At 31.5% G+C, this 22056-nt stretch overlaps 1 protein-coding gene across 2 annotated transcripts in view; it reads right to left on the bottom strand.

Annotated features, from left to right (window-relative positions):
• LOC139488708 (uncharacterized) overlaps positions 1-22056 on the bottom strand; it is a 58589-nt gene that overhangs the window by 13862 nt on the left and 22671 nt on the right. For both annotated transcript variants that reach the window (XM_071274527.1, XM_071274528.1), the window contains one exon: positions 18987-19046. In XM_071274527.1, coding sequence (XP_071130628.1) covers positions 18987-19046 — 60 coding nt within the window. The remainder of the gene's footprint in view (positions 1-18986; positions 19047-22056) is intronic.

Genomic DNA, 22056 nt, shown 5'->3' with positions numbered 1-22056 from the left:
GTCAGTAATCTTGTATATACTCAAATTACAGTCATACGAATTGGCATAAAATTGGTACCAAAGTGACAAACATATTGGTTCAATGAATTCAGTACTTGTAGTAATACGTGCTATGCCAGCTTTACCGGACCAAGATACCGCTCTTATGCTATAACCTTTATCATCTGAAATAAACAATATATATATAAAAAAAATCAAGAGTCTGTCTAAAATTGAGGGTAAATTATATGGCCTTCCAAATACCGCTTCGATCCCTAAAATCACTGAAGAGACATTTATTGTCGAAATCCGGATCTGGTGTACTAAAAGTATTGACACCTCATGTTTGTGGCATAACATCTTGGCCACAAGTTTATTGTTTTCTGTTTAGTATTAAATTTATAATTAGATCCATTTTGTTACATCTTGTGATCATTTTTATTTGGCAATCGCCAATGGCAGTCAGCAGGGTTATAGAAAATCAATTGTTCGACCGGTTAGTCAAATGCGTTTTGTTTAAATATAATTTTTCACTTTTTCGGTCTTTTGGAAAATGTTGTTTGTGCTGTATTGAGACCCTTCTACAACGAAATTTGTTTTACATGCACACCTTAAAAATTGCTGTTTTTATCCAAGTCAATCATAGGTTTGAACATAGTTTTCAATTTAGACTTGTTTATATATATATATATATATATATATATATATATATATATATATATGCATGTAGCAACTATTTCACAACATTTTGGTGATTAAATGTTTTAATCATATCTTTTATTCTATAGTTTTTATAAACATTCAGAAATCTAATGACAGGCAAATTATGTCAGCATAAAGTAGGAAAATGTTGTATTTGATTGTAGAGAAGATATTGTAGAGATGGTATCTTTCATGGCATTCTTGCTTACACAATATAGGATACTAACAACATGTTATGCGATCGAAAGTAATTTACATGCATTTTATACAAAATCTATTTTTTATTTCTATGTGGAAATATTAATTATGTATTCTATTCAAAATAAAAAATCTATATCTGAACCTTGCGGGGTATGATCAAACACCTGGGTGTCACGTTGCCATTCGGAATTTTCTGTTGACACGTCCTTCCAATCTCCAAAATCTTTCTCAAAAGTACTTACAGTTGTCCAGTTTTCTAAAATGAGTTAAATGTTACATTCAGTTGTATATAATGTAATTACAAGTGGTATTGAACAAAAATAAGAAAGCCTCCCTTCACTGAAGATCATATACTAAAACGAATATATTAAGCATTATCACATTAAATACTTATACCCTCTCCGATATTTCAAGTATGCTTTTATGACTGTCATACATTTGTGCTGTGAAATATATATGATACTTAAAATATAGAGACGACCATTTTAACATCAGTGTCGTCATTTGCACTTATGTGTTGAGAAATCTAATGGCGTTTTAAAAGTACAAATAATTTCTATGAATAAAAAACAGTTTAGGACAACGATTATACTAACATTGATAAGGATGTCTATATAAACAGATACTCAATATATGAAGTAACTTTAAACAATACATTTCTGGATGAATTATGTTGCCACTCATTATACACATACATTTCTGTTCATACAGGAGATGACTTAGACATGCACGACTTTCTTTTACCACATAAATTTGCAGATACCCTTATGTCAAGTTTTATACATGTATATTTCCAATAGCTAATACACAAGGAATTTTGCAATTTGCTGTGAAAAGTAAAATCCCAAAAATACTGAGCTTAGAGGAAAATCAATTCGGAAAGTCCATAAACACATGGCAAAATCAAATAACAAAACGTATCAAAAACGAATGGACAACAACTGTCATATTTCTGACTTGGTACAGGCATTTTCAAATGTAGAAAATGGTGGATTAAACCTGGTTCTATAGCGCTAACCCTCTCACTTTAATGACAGTCTCATCAAATTTCGTTATATTTACATTGATGCGTTAAATAAACAGACAATCAATAAAATAGTCAAAATATGGGTACATCAGTCATCATCGTATAACAATTTTAAAAGGAACAATTTAACAGAACACAAACACATCTACTATCTACGAACACATTCATTGATTTGAGTGTCTGACGTCTAACTTTCATTTGTGAAAGTTATGCTTTCGTGCATATGCTAAGGTGTAAATACATTTTAAAACATTAATCTCGTTTTTGATGTATGAATGGCGTTATTTTAAATCTAAAATGTACTATTGACGGATAAACGTCATTCCTTTCCTCTGTGAACCTCTGAATTTCTAAAAGTGTTTTGTATATCATAACTTCATAAGACCACGTCACTTAATAATGCTCGTTACAATGACGTTGTTGATGTTCCAAATTGGGTATAAAAAACGTCGTATATAAGCTAGCATTTCCCTGAATATATACCTCTGTATTGTTATCCAATCACCAAACTTGACACATTTGTAATTCGTTATATATACTGCAGCTGTCCTATTTGAGCAGTCAAATTACATTGACTGTATATTCATATGTGATATACAGTCACTGACCGTATATCACCTTGTTTATGACGTTGACAATGCGTTTCCGTAGAGTTTTATTTATGACGTCAATAAAACATACAGGTTCGCGGAAATTTTACGTCGTCCGCTTCAAATTAAAAAATGATGGTTTTTACCCTAAATACTTCATTTAGAACACTTATAAGAGTTGCAGTATATAAAGAATAACCATACATTGTCTCGAAATATCAATCGGTAATTTGTACTCGGCTCGAAACAGGTAGAAATGCTCGGCACAGCCTCGCTTTCTACCTGTTTCTAAGCCTTGTACAAATAACATTGATATTTCGAGACAATGTATGGTTATTCTAAATATATTATGTTGTCGTTGTTTAATATATATGGCATATTTTTAGTTACTTTGTTTGTTAGTGACCAAATACGATATCTTTTGAGATAGTAAATTTGATATTGGAAGACAGCAAAGTAGTAAAATAATGCGAATAAATTTATATTACCGACTATCTTATCATAACAGCCTATCAATGTGATCAAGTTTGTTCTAATATTAAAAACCTACTTCCATTTGTCTTGACAAAAACACATGCTAGCAATAACAACTTGTTAGCTTCAAATCAGTTTTATAAATTTATTTAAATTTTTCCCATCAACTTCTTCGTCTGTTGAAACGTTTTATATTTTTCCTCAAGACCGTGATGTTTTTACAAAGGGACGTAACAATACTATTAACCATGTATTTAAAAAAAACAAAGCTACTAACCCAATTGAATATGCATAATCTCCGGACGGTTGATATAAACAAATCATATTTCTAAAAATGTATAGAAGGTCAGATAAATGTACATATATATATATATCCGTCATCTTATGGCAATTTGTAAATTACTATTTGAAGAGGTAAATACAAAGGTTTGATAGTAATGTATACCGGGTTTACAAGTATAAGATAGATTTATGTATCTAAACTCCCGTAAACAGGCTGATGTAAAGTTGTTATCCACCAGACAGGAATTTTCACCATTACAATTGTCTTCTATAGTCTGTTTATCATTATAATTTAACACACATGGTTTTTGACGACAAGGTGTTTCCTCTTCATGTACATCAATGTTCTGTATTTGTATCTGTGAAGTATTCCAACATGAGATGTTTAATGTTTTTTGTTCTGGATATCGTATCGTTGTTACCAATCCTACAATTTGCAGTTAAATAAGTAAAAAAATATTAATACTTTAAACATCTGAGGCGTAAACTGTAAAGAAGTACTGCGCAACAGCCCTCAAAAGAACAGTATCAACCACTAACGACAACTAATAAAACAGAAAACACACAGAAACAGCAACATGATTCAATTATCAGGTTTCAAATCCAGTATTCGTACTGACATAATGTTGAGATATCGAGTTCAATTGTTAAAAGCAAAATTTGTATTAAAACCACGTTGCTGTAAACTGCTTCATAAATAAGTTACATAGTACAATACTACTTATCCAAATATATACTACTTAAATAGCGAGGCCCAATTTGTTAGTCAACATGACAAAAGTGGCAAAACATAGAATACAACTCTGATAGCTCGACTTTATTTCGAAACAAAGAGTATTGGGATGAAACTGCATATAATACATCAAAATATTTTTATCCAAAATACGTATTCAAGGAGATTGTTCATATGTTATATAACAATACTGAAATACCGTATAGCAGTTGATTTTCGCGAGGTGTTTATTTTTGTCTATTCTTGCGGGTCGGCGGAAATTGCGAAAAAAAATTCCACGAAAATTTATTCATACGTTTGATACTTTTTTCCCGTTCGTCGGACCAATATCGTTTTTTGTTAATTTAAAAAAAAAATTAAATTACGAAGGCCATTGTTTACTGACTGTCAGGTATTAGATAGTTTATTGGTTACACAATGAAATAATTAATAATATAAGAGTGTACGGTTCTCTGTCTTTATTAATCAGTGCCAAACTATATCAGAGTTGCAAGTCACTGATTATCATTTTATAATCTAATAAGAACATAAAAGGTCCGGTAAATTTCGTTACTACGTGTACTTAACCGTAACATTTACAACAAGTTTGTACAACTGTGACATATTTGAAGAGGGACGAAAGATACAAGAGGGACAGTCAAACTCAAAAATCGAAAATAAACAGACAACGCAATGGCTAAAAATGAAAAAGACAAACAAACAAACATTGTACACATGACACAACATATAAAACTAAAGAATAAGCAACACGAACCCCACCAAAACTAGGAGTGATCTCATATGCTTCGGAAGGGTAAGCAGATCCTGCTCCACATGTTATAAAAATTCCGGTAAATAGTCTTATTCGGTAGGTCACATTCATGAAAGGGAAGGGGATTGTAGTTACGATGTAAGGAACATATCCGATATCATTTGTTGTACCATAACGGTCAACCAACTCGTCATGGCATCCGTAAAATTTACGAAAGGATGATTTCAATTTCACCATTTGGAACTCTTGGTTTAATAGCTTCCTTGTGAGCAGCAGCCCTCTATCAACAAAATCATGATAGGACATGCAAGCACGGGGAAAATATCGTATCAATTGGGAGATATATACCCCGTATGCAGGTGCTGCTGGAATGTTGCTACTTAGAAATGGAAAGTTCACAATTGGAAAGCTGAAATCATCACTTTTGTCGTCAAGGTTTGTTTTCAACCGACCCTCATTGTCAAGTTTTAGATATAAGTCAAGATATGAGGCCGGCCTAACTTTATCTGTCGTATCCTTTATCTCTAGTTCGGTGGGATAGATGCATTCAACATAGTCACCTAATTTTGAATTATTAAGAACATCATCTATATAGGGAAAAGAAGAGTTAAAGGATATTGCTAACGTCTTATCTTTCTTGAAACTATGTACCGGTATTCTATTAATTAACTGTATCAAAATATAATCAATAAATAAAACGTCATGCAGTAAAACAACCATAATAATAGACCCTTGTTTGTCAATTTTTACAACTTTTGAACTACAATTTATTGTATATCCGCTAAAATATTTAATTAGGATTAAAGGATTCGTTAAGATAAAACCCACATTTTTTCGTTTAAATTGTTACCCTTATATCGTCGAAAATAGCTGCTATACGGTACGTCCAAAATGTTATAATAGCTGTACTTGATTGTTAAAAACTTATCAAATAGTGAACGTTTGTCTATCGTTTATGGACGGTTCGGGATCAAAATACTGTAAACCAACAATTCAAGTGGCCGATTTATTTCGACAATTTCGTACATTTTAAAGTAAAAACTAAGATACATTAAGTATAAAACTAAGACACATTAAGTATGTAAACCAAGATACATTAAGTATAAAAACTAAGATACGTTAAGTATAAAAACTAAGATACATTATAAGTATAAAAAACAAGATACATTATAAGTATAAATAAAGGCAACAGTAGTGTACCGCTGTTCAAACTCATAAATCCATGGACAAAAAACAAAATCGGGGTAACAAACTTAAACTGAGGGAAAGGCATTAAATATAAGAGGAGAACAACGACACAACACTACAATGTAACACACACAGAAACGGACCAAGCATCAGACAAAATCCCACGAGAATAACAAATATAACATCAAAACCAAATACATGAATTTGGGATAGACAAGTACCGTGACATGTCTTATCGCAATGTGAATTTACACTAAAAAATAAGAGAAAACAAACGACGCAACGTTACAATGTAACACACACAGAAACGAACTATAATATAACAATGGCCATATTCCTGACTTGGTACAGGACATTTTTAAAGGAAAAAATGGTGGGTTGAACCTGGTTTTGTGGCATGCCAAACCTCCCTCTTTGATAGCCATGAAATATAACATTAAAATGACAACACAACATTACAGGACTACAATATAAATAAATTGGAGAACACAATTGACAAAGAAACACACGAACAACAGCAAACAAAAGACAACAAGTTCAAAATTTTAATATGCCAGAAGTGCATTTTGTTCACAGAAGATCTACTAGTGACGCCCAGATACAAAAGCTTGAAAGCCGAAACAAGCACATACACGGTGGGTATGGTTGTCCTGCGAGAGAACGTTCTGTGCTGGTGATTCGGTCCTGACGGGTGCTGGTGATCAATGAAAAAATGTAAACAAAGACGAAAATGATGATTTTTGACGTTTTCACTCATAACAAATGGAAGAAAACAGTTGAGATTTTTCAATTTTGTTTCTTATGGGTTCATATTTAAACCATTAAAAAGTTGACTCTCTAAACTGTTTCAGTAAGCGTAACACAAAAGTGCTCATTTTCAGAAAATCTGGAACTGAAAAAATAAAACAAAAATGCTCATAGAGTCTGCTTTCCATACCGCAATCCACACGGCAAAACAATTTTGTGAAAAAACATTGCAATTTATTAAAATTTAGCATTTTCTCAATTTATTCATGTCCTGATACTGTGCTGGTAGGTCCTGTCATTGTGCTGGTGGGTCCTGATACGGTGCTGGTGATTTTGGATAAGAAGTTGGTCATATTTGTAACAAATGTTACAAAATCAATAAAATTGGGCAGATAATTGTTGTCAATAAGATCTATGACTCCTATTTTAGCTCTTGTGCATCCATTTGGCTGTTTAATATAAATGCTCTCCATTTTTATGCAAAACCTTTTACATTTTTATTTTATGGGTTATTGTTGAAGGTCGTACGAAGACGTATGGTTGTTAACACATACTTCCTTTGGTTTCTTATGGAAATTTGTCCATTGACAACAAACATACCACATCATCTACTTTATATAAGTATTGAATAATTTACAACGTATTTTGGTGATCTTGCAAAATGATCGTAATCCCGAAAATCGTAAACATATTTTCTTATCTTAAAAGGGTGCAAGAAGGGTTCCATTAACAGGCCAATAAATAAGATTGCAGTTAATTTTGAAGAAAATAAAAATATAGGGGTATTTTCTCTCTCATAATAACAGTAAACAGATTCACAACAATGTCAATTTCAAGAAAGCAGACAACAGTTAATTAGCCAATAACAGTACAGCATCAATGATCTTGAATGTATGCCACTTTTAACTAAAATATAAAGGCACAGAACCAGAACATAGGAGCACAGAACCAGGACCGTTTTTCTTATCACCAGCACAGCATCAGGACAATTCCATTTAACGAACTTGCACGACTTTTGCAATATAATATTGTTGTAATATACTTTGCATGGTACTTATGACGCATCAGAGAAAAAATAAGCAACAAAACAGTCGTTTTATTGCCGTTCTGATACGATGTAAACAAACCCACCAGCACAGAATCAGGACCCACCAGCACCTGACAGGACCAAATCACCAGCACAGAACGTTCTCTCGCAGGACAACCATACCCACCGTGACATAGTCGAACAGCATCGAGGACCAAAGATCAAAAACTAAGATGCATTAATTAAGTTATGAACTATATAACTGGAAGTGTTCAAATACTTTTTTCATTGATTTACTTCCACACACTCTATTGGTTTTTACGCCTAACCTCTTGAAATAGTTACATATATTTAAAATTTTGTGTAATATATTTCCTAGTGTTATATTAGTCTTCGCAGTTCCCTGTAAATTTTTTTATAAACATATATTAAGATTTGATGATATTTTTATTTCGTCGTTGCAGAGGTCTCGACAAAGGTCTTAGAAGAAGAATCGGAGACAAGTTCAGATTTGTTGATAAAATGAGTGTCTCTATATGACATCGAACGTATGTAACTTGTACGATATAAAGGCTTTATTTCCATGCTTTCTTGAAGATAAAAATAACGTCTTGGTTATATCACCAGTAAAACCAAATGATTTTTGAATGCAGTTTGCTTATCGCCTGTAACATGTGTAGTTGATAAGCATGGTAAAATTGTCATTCAACGAAAATTCCGCGAAATTATGTTATTGTCTTGGCATGGCAACGAAACAAGGAGACGTCACAACTATGTTTCCGTAAACAAAAAACCCAAATGTAAATACCGGGCGTTTTAAAGCTTCGTGTACGCCTTAGAACGAATAAAATTACATTCGGAAGAACATATTTAAGTGAAAAATGCGATTAAAAAATAATCATTGAATTATAAAATATTACTTATATTATCAAAATTGGGTAAAACGGAACAACCAAAACAGTATCGTATGTATAGGGCTTTCATAGTTAACAAACTTACCGATTGTGTCCTAATAGAATCGCAATAATTCATGACAGCAGTAGATTTGTTTTCATTAAACCATGGATTGGGCATTTATTTGCGTATTTTACCCCTCGCTAACGCTCAGGAAAAAATAATCGAATATAAATGCCCAACCCATGGTTAAATGAAAACAAATCTACGGCTTCCATGAACTATTTCTTAATTATATACCCGAATTCGACAACAGTTTTTTGTAAGTCGATCATACCTATATTTGAGAAAGTATATTATTAGAAGACGCATACTCCCGTCAATTATACATATCGTTTTGAGTACAAGTTATTAAAGAGAAATATAAGCATGTAACGTATAAATAAACAAATTAAAAGGTAAAATGAATTTAAAACAAACCATCATACCTGACACATGCAGCATAAATATATCAACACATTGAAAATATAACATTAAGAATTCACTTATCCACATCGTATCCATTATAAACTTTACGGATGTATGTGGTAATGTACAGGAAGTGTTGCAAGTTTAAATGTATGAGTTATACAAATTTAATATACATGTAGTACATGTTTTTTAAACCAGTAATACACCCTGTTACTCGGACGTTGACTGACCTATATTTACTACATTTTTGTAACATGGAAATTACAATTGCTTCCCTGTTTCATAATGAATGTAAACCTTTGTTAACCACGATGTCAAATTATTTTTTTCAAAAGGTTGAAAAAAGCGATAAGGTACACATACTGTCATTATATTAAATTCTATCCAAAGTAAATGAGTTCGTCAATTTTCTGTTCAAATTTTGTCTTACAAGGCATCACTTAGGAAATGGAAACCCAAAATTCCTTTCAAGACTCAAACTAAAATAGTTATCTTTTAGACGTCATATTTCTATGACTTTTCATAGCTATAAAACATGATGATGAATGTATGTTTTATATTTTGTATAAATTATTTTAATTTTAGGTACTACATAAACATGATATAAGCAGACATTAAGATTTTAGATAACTTGATATGTGATACTTGTTGGGATATAAAAACATATTATCGATGTCACATATTATCGATAACACAAAAACACACATATCAGAAATGTATTTGTATATCTAAATTATACATGTTTAAAGTAAGTTACATATAGATTCCACAACTGCAACAAGTGTATTACGATATTTCTTCACTCGAGACAGTTAAATTTTAATATTTAAAGCGCGAGGCTTGCCGAGCTTTTTAAATAATTAAAATTTAATTCGTTGAGAGTGGAGAAATATCGTAATACACGAGTTACAGTGGTAGAATCTGTTTCTTTAATGATTTTTTAGCCTTCCTTTTCGAAGATTTTAGGAAAGTTGTGTACTTTTGATGTGACGTCATCAGACATGGTCGCCTTTTTTTATGACGTCACAATATGAAAATTCAGAAGAAAACTATAAAATTTAGCGTCATAAATGAATTTCAACCAATCATTTGTCGAGCACAGATTTTTCATTAGTGAGGAGAAGTATTTTTCTCACACCGGTCAGGAAATGTGAAAATAGCACAAAAATTAGAGAAAAGCTATTCTCGTTAGTGTGTTCGATTGATAACTGTTTCTCTATTAGCAAAAAAATTCAGATGACCAATTACTTTCTGCATTTTAATAGAAATGTAATAGCGTATTTCATTTACTAGATATCCCGTTTAATTAATAAACACATTTGTATGATCATTGTATATCCACCTTACCAATATTGCGGTACTTTGATTAAGAATTAAATTAGTAATTTTTTGAATTTGGACGTTGAACTTATTTTTCGGTAAGATAAATCTCGAAAAGCGATAGAAACATGAGTAATTATAAAAATGTCACTTGCATTTCCATATCATTCTTCACAATCAGGTGACATATCTGCTAAGGGCGAAATTTACATTGGACAAAGACATATTGTAACCACTCGAATTCAAAAGTGAAACACAAGCTAGGAATAAATCAGCAACTGTTGGATGCTTTGTGTAGAGATTGTGACGATGTCTTCCCATAAAAGAACATCTGCAACATATCTGTACTGAATACGAGGCAAAATATGATGCTTGCCTTATCCTACGCCACATTTTATAATCTGTCAAAATTTAACCATACATACGCCTCCGGGTGCGGGAATTTTTCGCTGCATTGAAGACCTGTTGGTGACCTTCTGCTGTTGTCTGTTCTTCTATGGTCGGGTTGTTGTCTCTATGACAGATTCTTCATTTCCATTCTCAATTTTATTTGTATTTTATAAAAACTTCTTTTGTAATATGAAATGTTTTTTTTTTTACATGTAGCGCTAAATCTAAACGACTAAGCGAGATATGAAAACAAATTTTGGTTATGTTTCAACTTGCATATAACCCCTTACCTAGCGATGGATAACTCATCAATTGTGCATATTCGGTTATTTAAAGGAAAAGAATGTCAACATTGAATGCGAAACAAAAGTAAATCATGTGATTTACTGATTCGATCCACAACATATCAGTCTTATATAGGTAAAAACGATGATTAACAAAATTATTTCTTTAATCTATAATATGAATTAAAGAAACCCGGCCATACAAATCCAATTGCAAGAGTTCGCTTTCTATTTATTATATTCTCTATTATATTTTCTTTCTTTATTTAACAAGCATCAACCTCACATTTATCAAATTAATATTGGAATACAAAAACGCAAATATATAAAACAATATGAACGTTTTGAAACAACTCTGACCGCACGAAATATGTTTGTGGTGTAGGCATCAATAAAATAAATAGTGCTAAGATCAATTCATTCAAAATTGGAAAGCACAGCTTTGTTTTTAGTATATTCCTTTTAAAAACAATGATGACCTTAGTATCATGTAATCAGGCGTTTTTTCACTTTTGAATTGTTTCAACGTATAGCCTTGTACACCTTTCTTCACGGTCTTTGGTTTGTCATATTTAAAGGCCAAAAAGTGCCAAATAGTTTTTTAAAGCTTTTTGAGCATTGAATCGTATGGTAATCCTGCCATATCTCTTTGTTCATTTATTTGTATTTTTAACAATTCAAACACACAAAAAAACTACGATAATATATTATTGACAACATTTTTTTAAGTACAGCGATGAAACAAGGAAATGAACATTTTTTTTTCAATTTTCAAATGAAAACTTTCTACCGTATCATCAACACAATTGTTTACGCTCTGCTTCTCAATATACACCCTGGTTTGATGTGTTTTGTGCTGAATTATAGTACATTTGCTGATATAAATCTTTTTGATGTAAGAAAAAGTACGTTGATATTTTTTAGTATCATCTAAACATCATCCGTATTGACATGTTGATATATAAAAATTACATATAAACTTGAGTTCGGTTGATGTTACCGGGGTTCGAATTATGCCTTTTTTTAATATATCATATGAATATCTTTATTATACGAATGTCATGATGTTCCTGGTGTTGGATGTTATTTTAAATGGTTGGGTCAGCATCTTCAGAATATCAAAAGTGACACACAAGGAACAGCGAACTCTATCTGAGTTACCATTTCATTTATTTTAATGCCCAACAATGAATAATGAAGTACGTTGAAAAAAGATCTATTTGTGCGAACTCGGGAAGACAAGGTAAAATTATTTAACTTAGTTATCATGATTCTTTCCTGTTAATTCAGAACAAAGGATGAATTATGTTTGAATTTGATATATTCATGTGATGTTAACAATTTTGTTCTGTACACTTTACCACTTTGAACATTGTTTTCAATGAACATACAACTACTAGGTGTGCTATATTTCAACTAGATTCATGAAAATGTTTGGCCTCATGTTTGGTTGTTTTACCAGCTGATTCACATTAACGCAATGTTTAAATGTGTAAAATTCACGTTCGAGTCGTGATATCATATTCATCTTCAGTTTGCTGTCCGAAGAAATGATCATACGTTTCTTCATTTCTGTCCTGTAACTTGTGATGACATCCAGAATCGTAAATATTATCTGCCGTGTGACTGTATATATTGGTATCATTTTGGGTTTTTAGTTGTTTTTTATTACTAGAAATATCGTACGTCCCATACTCGTTAGATATATTAGAAAGATCGGCTAGTTCTTGATCACACAAATCTAACTTCTTTGGTATATACACATTTGAGTTGTTCTTTGATATTTGATCTTGACCTGAACTTTGAGACGAGGTTGGCTTTAGTTGACTTTCGGCGTCATACTGTAGTTCATTAGAAGCTTTGCTAGCATTGCGATACATAGCCACCTGTTTACCAATTGAGGATCTGGAAAATATCATGTAAAATCAACAACCTATCTGTAACGTGTTATGCCATACCTAATATAATGTAAAAATCAAGTAACACATGCAGTCATGTACTTAATTATTGTTGCCTTAATGTTTATGAGGTTGACCATGAAAGCTCATGAAGTTTTAGCAATAATACCTTACTATTGGCATTCTTAAATATGAAGATATATACCCCACCGCATTGTGTAATCAATTAAAAAAAAGGACACGACTGTATTGCAACAAGTAAATTCCAAACGAAACTTATTACCATTGACATCTAGTTATCCCCTTTACAAAAACAGTTGTAATTCACAAAATGTGAAAAAAATAAGTTGATCATTTAAATATGACAGATAATTATTTTTGAAAACGTCGAATCAAATCATTTTTTTATGCCCCACCTACGATAGTAGAGGGGCATTATGTTTTCTGGCCTGTTGGTCCGTTCGTTCGTCCGTTCGTTTGTCCCGCTTCAGGTTAAAGATTTTAGTCAAGGTAGTTTTTGATGAAGTGGAAGTCCAATCAACTTGAAACTTAGTACACATGTTTTCTATGATATGATCTTTCTAATTTTAATGTCAAATTAGAGTTTTGACCCCAATTTCACGGTTCACTTAACATAGAAAATGATAGTGCTAGTGGGGCATCTGTGTACTTGGGACACATTCTTGTTTGAAATATTAGTTTTCAGACAAAGGAGTAGGTTTAGTAAGACCCCTTTTTGGCCCCAAAATATAGCAGTTTTACAAAATTGTGAAAATGTAATCTTTTAGCTATTTATTAGAAAGTAGAATGCTTCTGCTACATAAATATGGGCTGTTTTTGACAATAAAGTGCACATATATCGGGTACTAGCATCATTAAGTCATGCTAAATTACTAAAATCTTCACAATTTTAGCATTTTAGTTAAATTTTAGGCGGTTTTCGTCCTAAATGAAAGTAACCTCATTCATGTTCATTCATAATATTGAAATGTAAGTTGTATTTGATGATATTACGTAACATATATAAAGGTTGAGGATGAACACGGATGCGGCCACTTTCATTTTTGACAATATCATCTGGAAAAAAAACACGTTTTTTGGCATATTTGATAGATTTTTAATATTCAAGCTTGAATCGGAGCGTTTTTAATGACTAAATCAGTTAAAATCTTTCACATAAATTAATCGAATCAATTGAAATAGACACTTAAGTGTTTAAAAAGGGTCAAAAATCTTTCGTTAAATGAACCTGAAATTTGAGGCCAAAATCGGTCCTTACCGGACCTACTCCTTTCAAAACTTATACAAAATCTGAATTGTTACAGTAATACATGTATAGGATAAACATCCATTCCTTAAACTGATAATAAACAAAAACGGGTGCCATAAGATTCCTCTAAATCAGACACATTCTATGTCAACAGTTCATCACATCCAATGTATTCATGTCAATGGTTCTTGACATTGCGTTTTTGTACGCTACGCTAGTTTCCATTATGTTGTTAAATGTTTATGGTTTATGCCTAATTAGCGTTTTCCGATATTGTTACGCAGTTATTCATGTAAAAATTGCTAAAGGTAAATATATAGTTTTTAAAATAGATTCATATACACTTAATAGAACGTCTATATTGATTGCGGTTACATTTAATAGTGTTACCTATCATGTATTGTCTTACGAAGAGTCATGTAGGTATTTTGTTAGAATGAAATTGATCATGTTTATGGTTTTTTTCAAATTAAATTATTGAAAAGGAGATGCATGTTAACAATATTCTATTACCTTTTGATGTGACATATAACACACACAGGTATGATTATAACAAGTACTCCTCCACTGACACCGGCTAATAATACTTAAATAACGAAAAACATGATATGTTAATGCAATCACCAAAATATGACACGACTGTCAGACTACGGTCATCACTACATTTAATATACATCATCGAAATAATGCAGTCACACGTAATATATAATTTTTTTTCAGTAAATGTTTGTGCTGCATGCGAGTTTGCAAAAGTGAACTAATTTTGGGGCCCTTTATAGCTTGTTGTTCGGTGTGAGCCAAGGCTCCGTGTTGAAGGCCGTACCTTGACCTATAATGGTTCACTTTTATAAATTGTTATTTGGATAAAGAGTTGTCTCATTTATACTCATACCACATCTTCCTATATCAATTATGTTGAATGATATCGAGTGTACGCATTTCTTATGTTACAATAAAAAAGTGTCGCCTTCTAAATAATGTTTAGTTTGCTCTATGCCATCATTGTATTCCTTTTGTTGCTTAGGAGATTATGGCTTCTTAAGTTCGTCTGTTGTATATGAGCTTATACAGAAGCTTCCCTTTATAATCACAAGAATACTGAACTCCGAGGAAAATTCAATCGGAAAGTCCCTAATCACATGGCAAAAAATAATTGACAAAACGCATCAAAAACAAATGGACAACAAAGAAATTGTATAAGTTCTGTCATTTAGGTAGACAATTTCAATTCATGAAATAGAGTGGAAAATATTTTTTATGAGTTTTTATCCCCGTTTTCTTGGTTAACAAGGATCAATAGATTCCTGATGCTTTCTTTTTTTCAAAATGATTACTCAAAATTTCATAAAACAGTGGTGTTGATATTAAAGTTTCAGTTAACATGTTTAAAGAATACAAACGACATTTTCATCTTCTAACAATCACATATTTTACGAAAATTTAAAATTAGCTAAATATTAACAAAATAATGATGTCTTTATCCAACAAATAAAGCTTCAGATGCATTTATATAGGGATATAATTTCATTATTTTTCTAACCACTTACATAGTGGTTATGATTCAACTAGGAACCAAATAGAATATAATATAAACGGTTATATGTGTCCTATTGCGGTTATCAAAAATGTATATTAACATTTATATTCTGACAAACACGTATCACTATTGCTTGCATTTCCTTGAACGTTTTCAAAGACGTTAAATTGTCCTATAGATATTTCATTTTATTGATTCAAATGATACAAAATTCCATATAATTTTTTTTCTGATATCAAAAAGACGATGAATATAACTTAAGTACCTCACCACCCCGAAACAGCAGTATATCATAAATCACAAAGTTTAAATATTTCTCGTACAATTATATATCTTAAAATGTATTTCATTACATTGTTAATGTGAAACAAATGTTTATTACCTTTATATTTAAATAGAAACCCTACAAATCCTCTTCTTGTATCTGCCGATGAATAAATGAATAGATACATCAATAGATAAATAAGTAAATCAGAGCAATTATAATACAGAAAAACAAATAATTGAATGAGAAGATATACAGACAATTCTGTCGTGTTTTACGAAATTGCCTATTCGTGATGCCAACGATGAAATTACGAACGTTTTGTTAACATGAGAGTTATCAGTTGAACACCCTAATCGACGATGAAATTGAAAAAAACAAAACAAACCCGAAAATTTAGTAAATAAAATTGAAAAAGGAAATGGAGAATCTGTCAAAGCGACAGCAACCCGACCATAGAGCAGACAACAGCCGAAGGCCACCAATAGGTCTTCAATGTAGCAAGAAACTTCCGCACCCGTAGGCGTCTTTCAACTGACCCCATACAAAGTATATATACTAGTACAGTGATAATGGACGTCATACCAAACTCCGAATTATACACAAGAAACTAATATTAAAAATAAAACAAGACTAACAAAGGCCAAAGGCTCCTGACTTGGGACAGGTGCAAAATTGCGGCGGGGTTATACATGTTTTTGAGATCTCAACCCTCCCCCTATACCTCTAGCCAATGTAGAAAAGTAAATTTGTCCAAATGCTGAGAAAGCAATATTCGTCTGGTCGTCACAAATCCTCATGCTAAAATTTCGCATTTTGAAATAAAACATTAGCAACAACTAATCTAATAAATATCACATTTAGACTAAATTGCAGAAAATAAGATAAAAAAAAAACAGGTTTGGTACCGTCTGTCCAAGGGAAATAACAAATTATGGATTCAAATTATTAACCAATCCAATGTGCAAGAAAAGACAAGTTTAAAGTTTATCTAAATAATATATAGGCCATCAATTATAATGATTTTGTCAAAATAAATCTAATGCTGAACATCATTAAGAAAACAGACTAATGCAAAACACAAGGTTTTGAGAAGTTTGTTGCCATGCTTCACTTCTTTAATGGCTTTAGTTATTGTTGTTTTATTGTATTTGTTACGTGATAACGATAACAGTTGACGAATGCATATGCTTATATTTTTTTTTATCAGGTGAAGTATTATTTGCTAGGAGATATATAATGTAATAACTTGTAACTTATTTGACCACAACTATTTTCATTTCAATATGTTTGTTCAATACTGATTGAATCAAATACACCTTGAAATTAAAAGAAATAAAAGAAGCTGAAAGGAGCATCTAGTAGGACATAAAACCTAAATTCTATTTCTATATAAGTCAGGCAATTTATCATAATAATGGATTATTTGTAACAGTTTTTTAAATTCAAAATCTTCAAAGAATCACTTTGTAATGTGTTCAACTCAAATAGATTTTGGCATATGATTGGCAGATTGCTTCACATGATTGAATTTGTTGTGACCTTTAATTAGTAAATAATCTATACACCAATACGTAAAACTACTTCAAAAATTGGTATACATTTTGGGTTGCTGGAAAGCCTGTATTTATGAATTGATGAAATGTGTATGAACTGTTTTATAAATATAAAAACAGGAGATGCAGTATGATTGCCAGTGAGATAAGTCTCCACAAGAAACAAACAAATCACACAGAAATTAACAACTATTAGTCACCTGCGACCTTCAACACAACAAATTTAGCCAAACTCCAAAGAAAGCTATAACATGATCCGAAATGATAGATTTAAAACAATTAAAACGAGAAAACAACGTCCTGATGTTCAAAATAAATAGGATAAACAGCAACAAAAGAAAATCATTGAATTACAGGCGCCTGCCTTGAAAAAGGCACACACAGAATATAAAGTATTTTGTAAACAATACGCTGAATCTATTAAAGTAAAAGTTTCGTCAGAATTAAAAGATGAAAACAGATGAAGTGAATACGATTGTAAATTTTCAATTATTGTTGAAAATATAAATTGTACTAGAACACACCCGTGATAACGCGGTTATATTAAAGTATATAAATAAACGTAAGCCTTATTTTAATATTGGTATTGTCATCTGATATAAAATTAAGTCATGCCGATTATAAGATGTACAGTTTTCTCTTCTTTCAAAAAGTCTTTCTGTTTGATCCCGTCGACCTGGAACTTGTGTATTATTGGTAATATTAATTATTTGGAAAACAAAAGGGCCTGGAATGGAGTATGTTTTAATCAACAGCATTGTCTTGTATTAGTATCGATAAAGTAAAATACTTTGATTCGATGTTTTACTTCATGCCGGCAAACAAATTGAAAACTGTATCTATATGCATTATTTTAAGTCAATATTTTTAGCATTCGTACTGTCATCTTAGAAAGTCATAATTTAATTAAAATACTACGATAGGGAACAATGTGACAGTAATTGAATTTAGTAGTGCCAACCCTGTGATTATGACCCGTGTATATAGCAAAATTCTGAATACACCGTTTTATGGTGCGCCTGTCAGATGCGGAACGTACAGATAAGGTAATAGGTAACATGTGAATATACTATTGGTATCGGTATCGGATTCGACCCGGAACTTGTTAATTATTGGCAATATTATTTATGTGGAAAACAAAAGGGTCTGGAGTGGTGTAATTTGTATAATCAACACCATTGTCCTATATTAGCTATATATAAAGTTAAATTCTTTGATTTGTCGTTTTTACCCCATGACGGCTGACAAATTCGACCTCGTTATTTTAGTATTATAGATATTACAATTACGAATGATGTAAATGTGTGTCACAGCTGAGGAATAAAGTACTTTTTTTGGTGCATGTGTAAGTTGTCTGTACTATTCTGGTTTGCCAATTCTTTATGAATTTTATATTCTACCTTCAAATTGGATTTGTGAATCTGTTGAAATTTCCATATTCATTGTTGTCTGAGAATTGTCTAAAATACCCCAAAAATAGTGTAAATAATCATGCAAACATTAGATATAAATCAAGTATCTTTGTGTTTTGTAAATGCGACAACAACATGCAAGTATTTATATAATTATGAACAATTATTGCATTTAATAATACAAAAAGAAAAAAAGAAATATTCAAAATATAATGACCATTGCAAAAAATAAATCATGGCACCTTGCTATTGGAATCGGTGTACTTATAAAAGACAGTTGGTTTATCTGTTAAACTATTGTAGCATTATCATTTTGGGGCTCTTTATAGCTTGCTGTCTGGTGCAATGCTCCATGTTGAAACCGTACTTTGACCTTATAATAGTTTACTTACAGATTGTGACTTGGTTGGAGAGTTGTCTTACAATCATACCACATCTTCGTATGTCTATTAACAAGCTTAAGGTTTGACGGCATGCACATATTTAAAATCTTTAATTGTCATTTTTAATTTCTACTAACTGGCTGTGTTTGCGATGCGAAAAAATGTCAGCAAAATTATGCAGTTATTCTTGTTAATTTTGTATCAAAATGTCTGATTTACATTGTTGTTATGCATTTGCTTCTTTAATAGTGATTTAAACGTACCGATGGTCGATGTCAAGCAAATCTTGTTCGATAAATCTTTTTCTTTATTATCAAGGAAAACATTTAATTGATCTTTTTACTGGATATCAACAGACAAAAAGAAAAGATCTAGGCATACTGTAATATCTAATTTTAAAGGTATTTTTACGTTTAGTCTTAAATGGAGACGGGTTCAATACATGTATATGAATAACCGGTTCAGTTGAAACTTTCTTTTGTATATAGATTATATCGTTTTAATGCATTGATCATAATTACATATTGCTTGTGAAAAAATTAAAGGATAGTCAGGTCTACTTAAACATGCTAAATAAAATATCATTGTGTAAGCTCAAATTCAGTGCCTCTACGCATGGAGCAATTTCCTGCATAAGAGTGATAAAAACAATGAATAACGCCTCATATGTTACCAAGTCAGGAATATGGCAGTTCATTCGTTTGATGTAATTGAGCTTTTGAATTTGCTATTTGATTAGGAACTTGCGGCTTTGAAATTTCATCGGAGTTCAGTATTTTTGTGATTTGACTTTTTATATAACACGATTAACATTACTATTTAAACATTAACCTTAATGTGTGATGTGCAACTATATTTCGATGTTTTGTAGCAATCCAAAGTAAGGCAGAAGGTGAAACCAGTAGACAAATGTAACGTCTTTATGTCAACATGAAAAGTAAAATACTTACTGATGCATTCATACGTCACAGAAATATTTTTGTTGAACCCAATACAATCTTTATATTTGTTCATAAAATCCGACACTGTGAATTTACATTGATCCGATTTTTCTATGTTTCTGCAAATTATATTAAGATCTTTTTCAATCGATTTTTCTTGACAATCTGTCTTATGAATATTTTGGGTTTCTTGTTGAAACTTCAATGCTATGTCCCCAGCAAGGAACTGTGTCTCACATTCTATTCTTATTGGTGTATCTACATCCTGGCAAGTGGTATCAACTGTTTGTCCTTCATTTAAAAGAAAACAAATTCATGTCGATTTTATGAGAGTTTATGAATTTCCTTAATACAAATAAGCTTTTGAATATCATTTTTAGATACATATGTTGATATTTTAAATCCATGCTCTCACTTATATTTTTCACTGTAAGAAAACAATTAACCAGACCGTGTTGTAAATATTTAAGAGATTAATACATTGATCAATGAGACGGATAGCTAATAACATAAATGATACCAATTGTTCTGAACAAGATGCGCATTTCGACAGTCAATGTCTCTTCAGTTAGGCTCGAGGCTAAAACATTTGAAAATCAAAAACGTATGAAAACATCTGTGCAAAATGAAAAGAAATAGATCAGACTTTTGTAAGTATTTCATGTGTTTGAAAAAACATAAATATACCAAAATGTTCAGAGGTTTTCACTCCTTCTTGAATGGGCATGGCGGATATCGTAAAGTTTTTCTAATACACTTTTCTGTACGTTAAGTTTTGTCTGCACTAATGACACCCCGACGAATTCCAATAATCGATATTACAAAGCAATGTTTGGGAAATTAGTGATACTGTATGAAACAAGTTTTTCATTCAACAAACAACCGGCATTTGTTTATCCAAAAAGGTATTTATTAGCATGATTATGCTGATCAGATTTGAATTAGACCTATTTATCAGAGAAATAGATACTTAACCCGACGATGTATTGCAAAATCAAGACAACAGTACTTACGTAGAACTGTAAGGTCAATTCCTCGTTCCTTTTGTCTCATGTTTTTGTTGATATAAGTTGTGATTATATTTACCTTCACACTGTCTATACGCTATCGATATATCATCTACTAGAATACGGCGTACTGTGGTACTAAAATAAAAGTTTGCTACCAATGATAACTTGAATGGAACTTGTTCATATACATCTACTGATATATTGATCCATTGCTTTAAAGATGTAGATTTACCCTCTGTAGTAAATATTAAAGTTTGGTTTCCGTCATAAGTCTTGTATATACTTAAAGAACAAGCAGCATTACTGTTGGAATAACGTTGGTACCACAGTGACAAACAAATTGGTTCTCTGAATTCCTTTACTGTATTAATGCGTGCATTACCAGTTGTAATATAAGAATTTGTTGCAATTATGCTATGACCTCTAGCTGAAAAATAGAAATTATCTACATGTGTTCATCAACAATCCTGTAATATCTTAAGCATTTCATGTTCATCATGATTGATTTGAAAACTAAAGAGATACTTATAATAACAGTGGTTCATTCTATATATTTTTAAAGAAACATAGACAAGATATTAAATTAAGTAGTAACTTTCTAAAATAACTGTATCAACGTGTCATATACACAAAACAGATCATTTTCAAATTTATGGAAATCTTCATAAAGTGTAACAATAAAGATAGATAATGAACAGACCTCCAGTATGACCAAGAACTCCTG

This window comes from Mytilus edulis, chromosome 9 (genome assembly GCF_963676685.1).
Source record: "Mytilus edulis chromosome 9, xbMytEdul2.2, whole genome shotgun sequence".
Taxonomy (NCBI): Eukaryota; Metazoa; Mollusca; class Bivalvia; order Mytilida; family Mytilidae; genus Mytilus; species Mytilus edulis.
The sequence above is the reverse complement of the archived record's forward strand: the minus strand, read 5'-3'. Positions and strand labels throughout refer to the sequence as shown.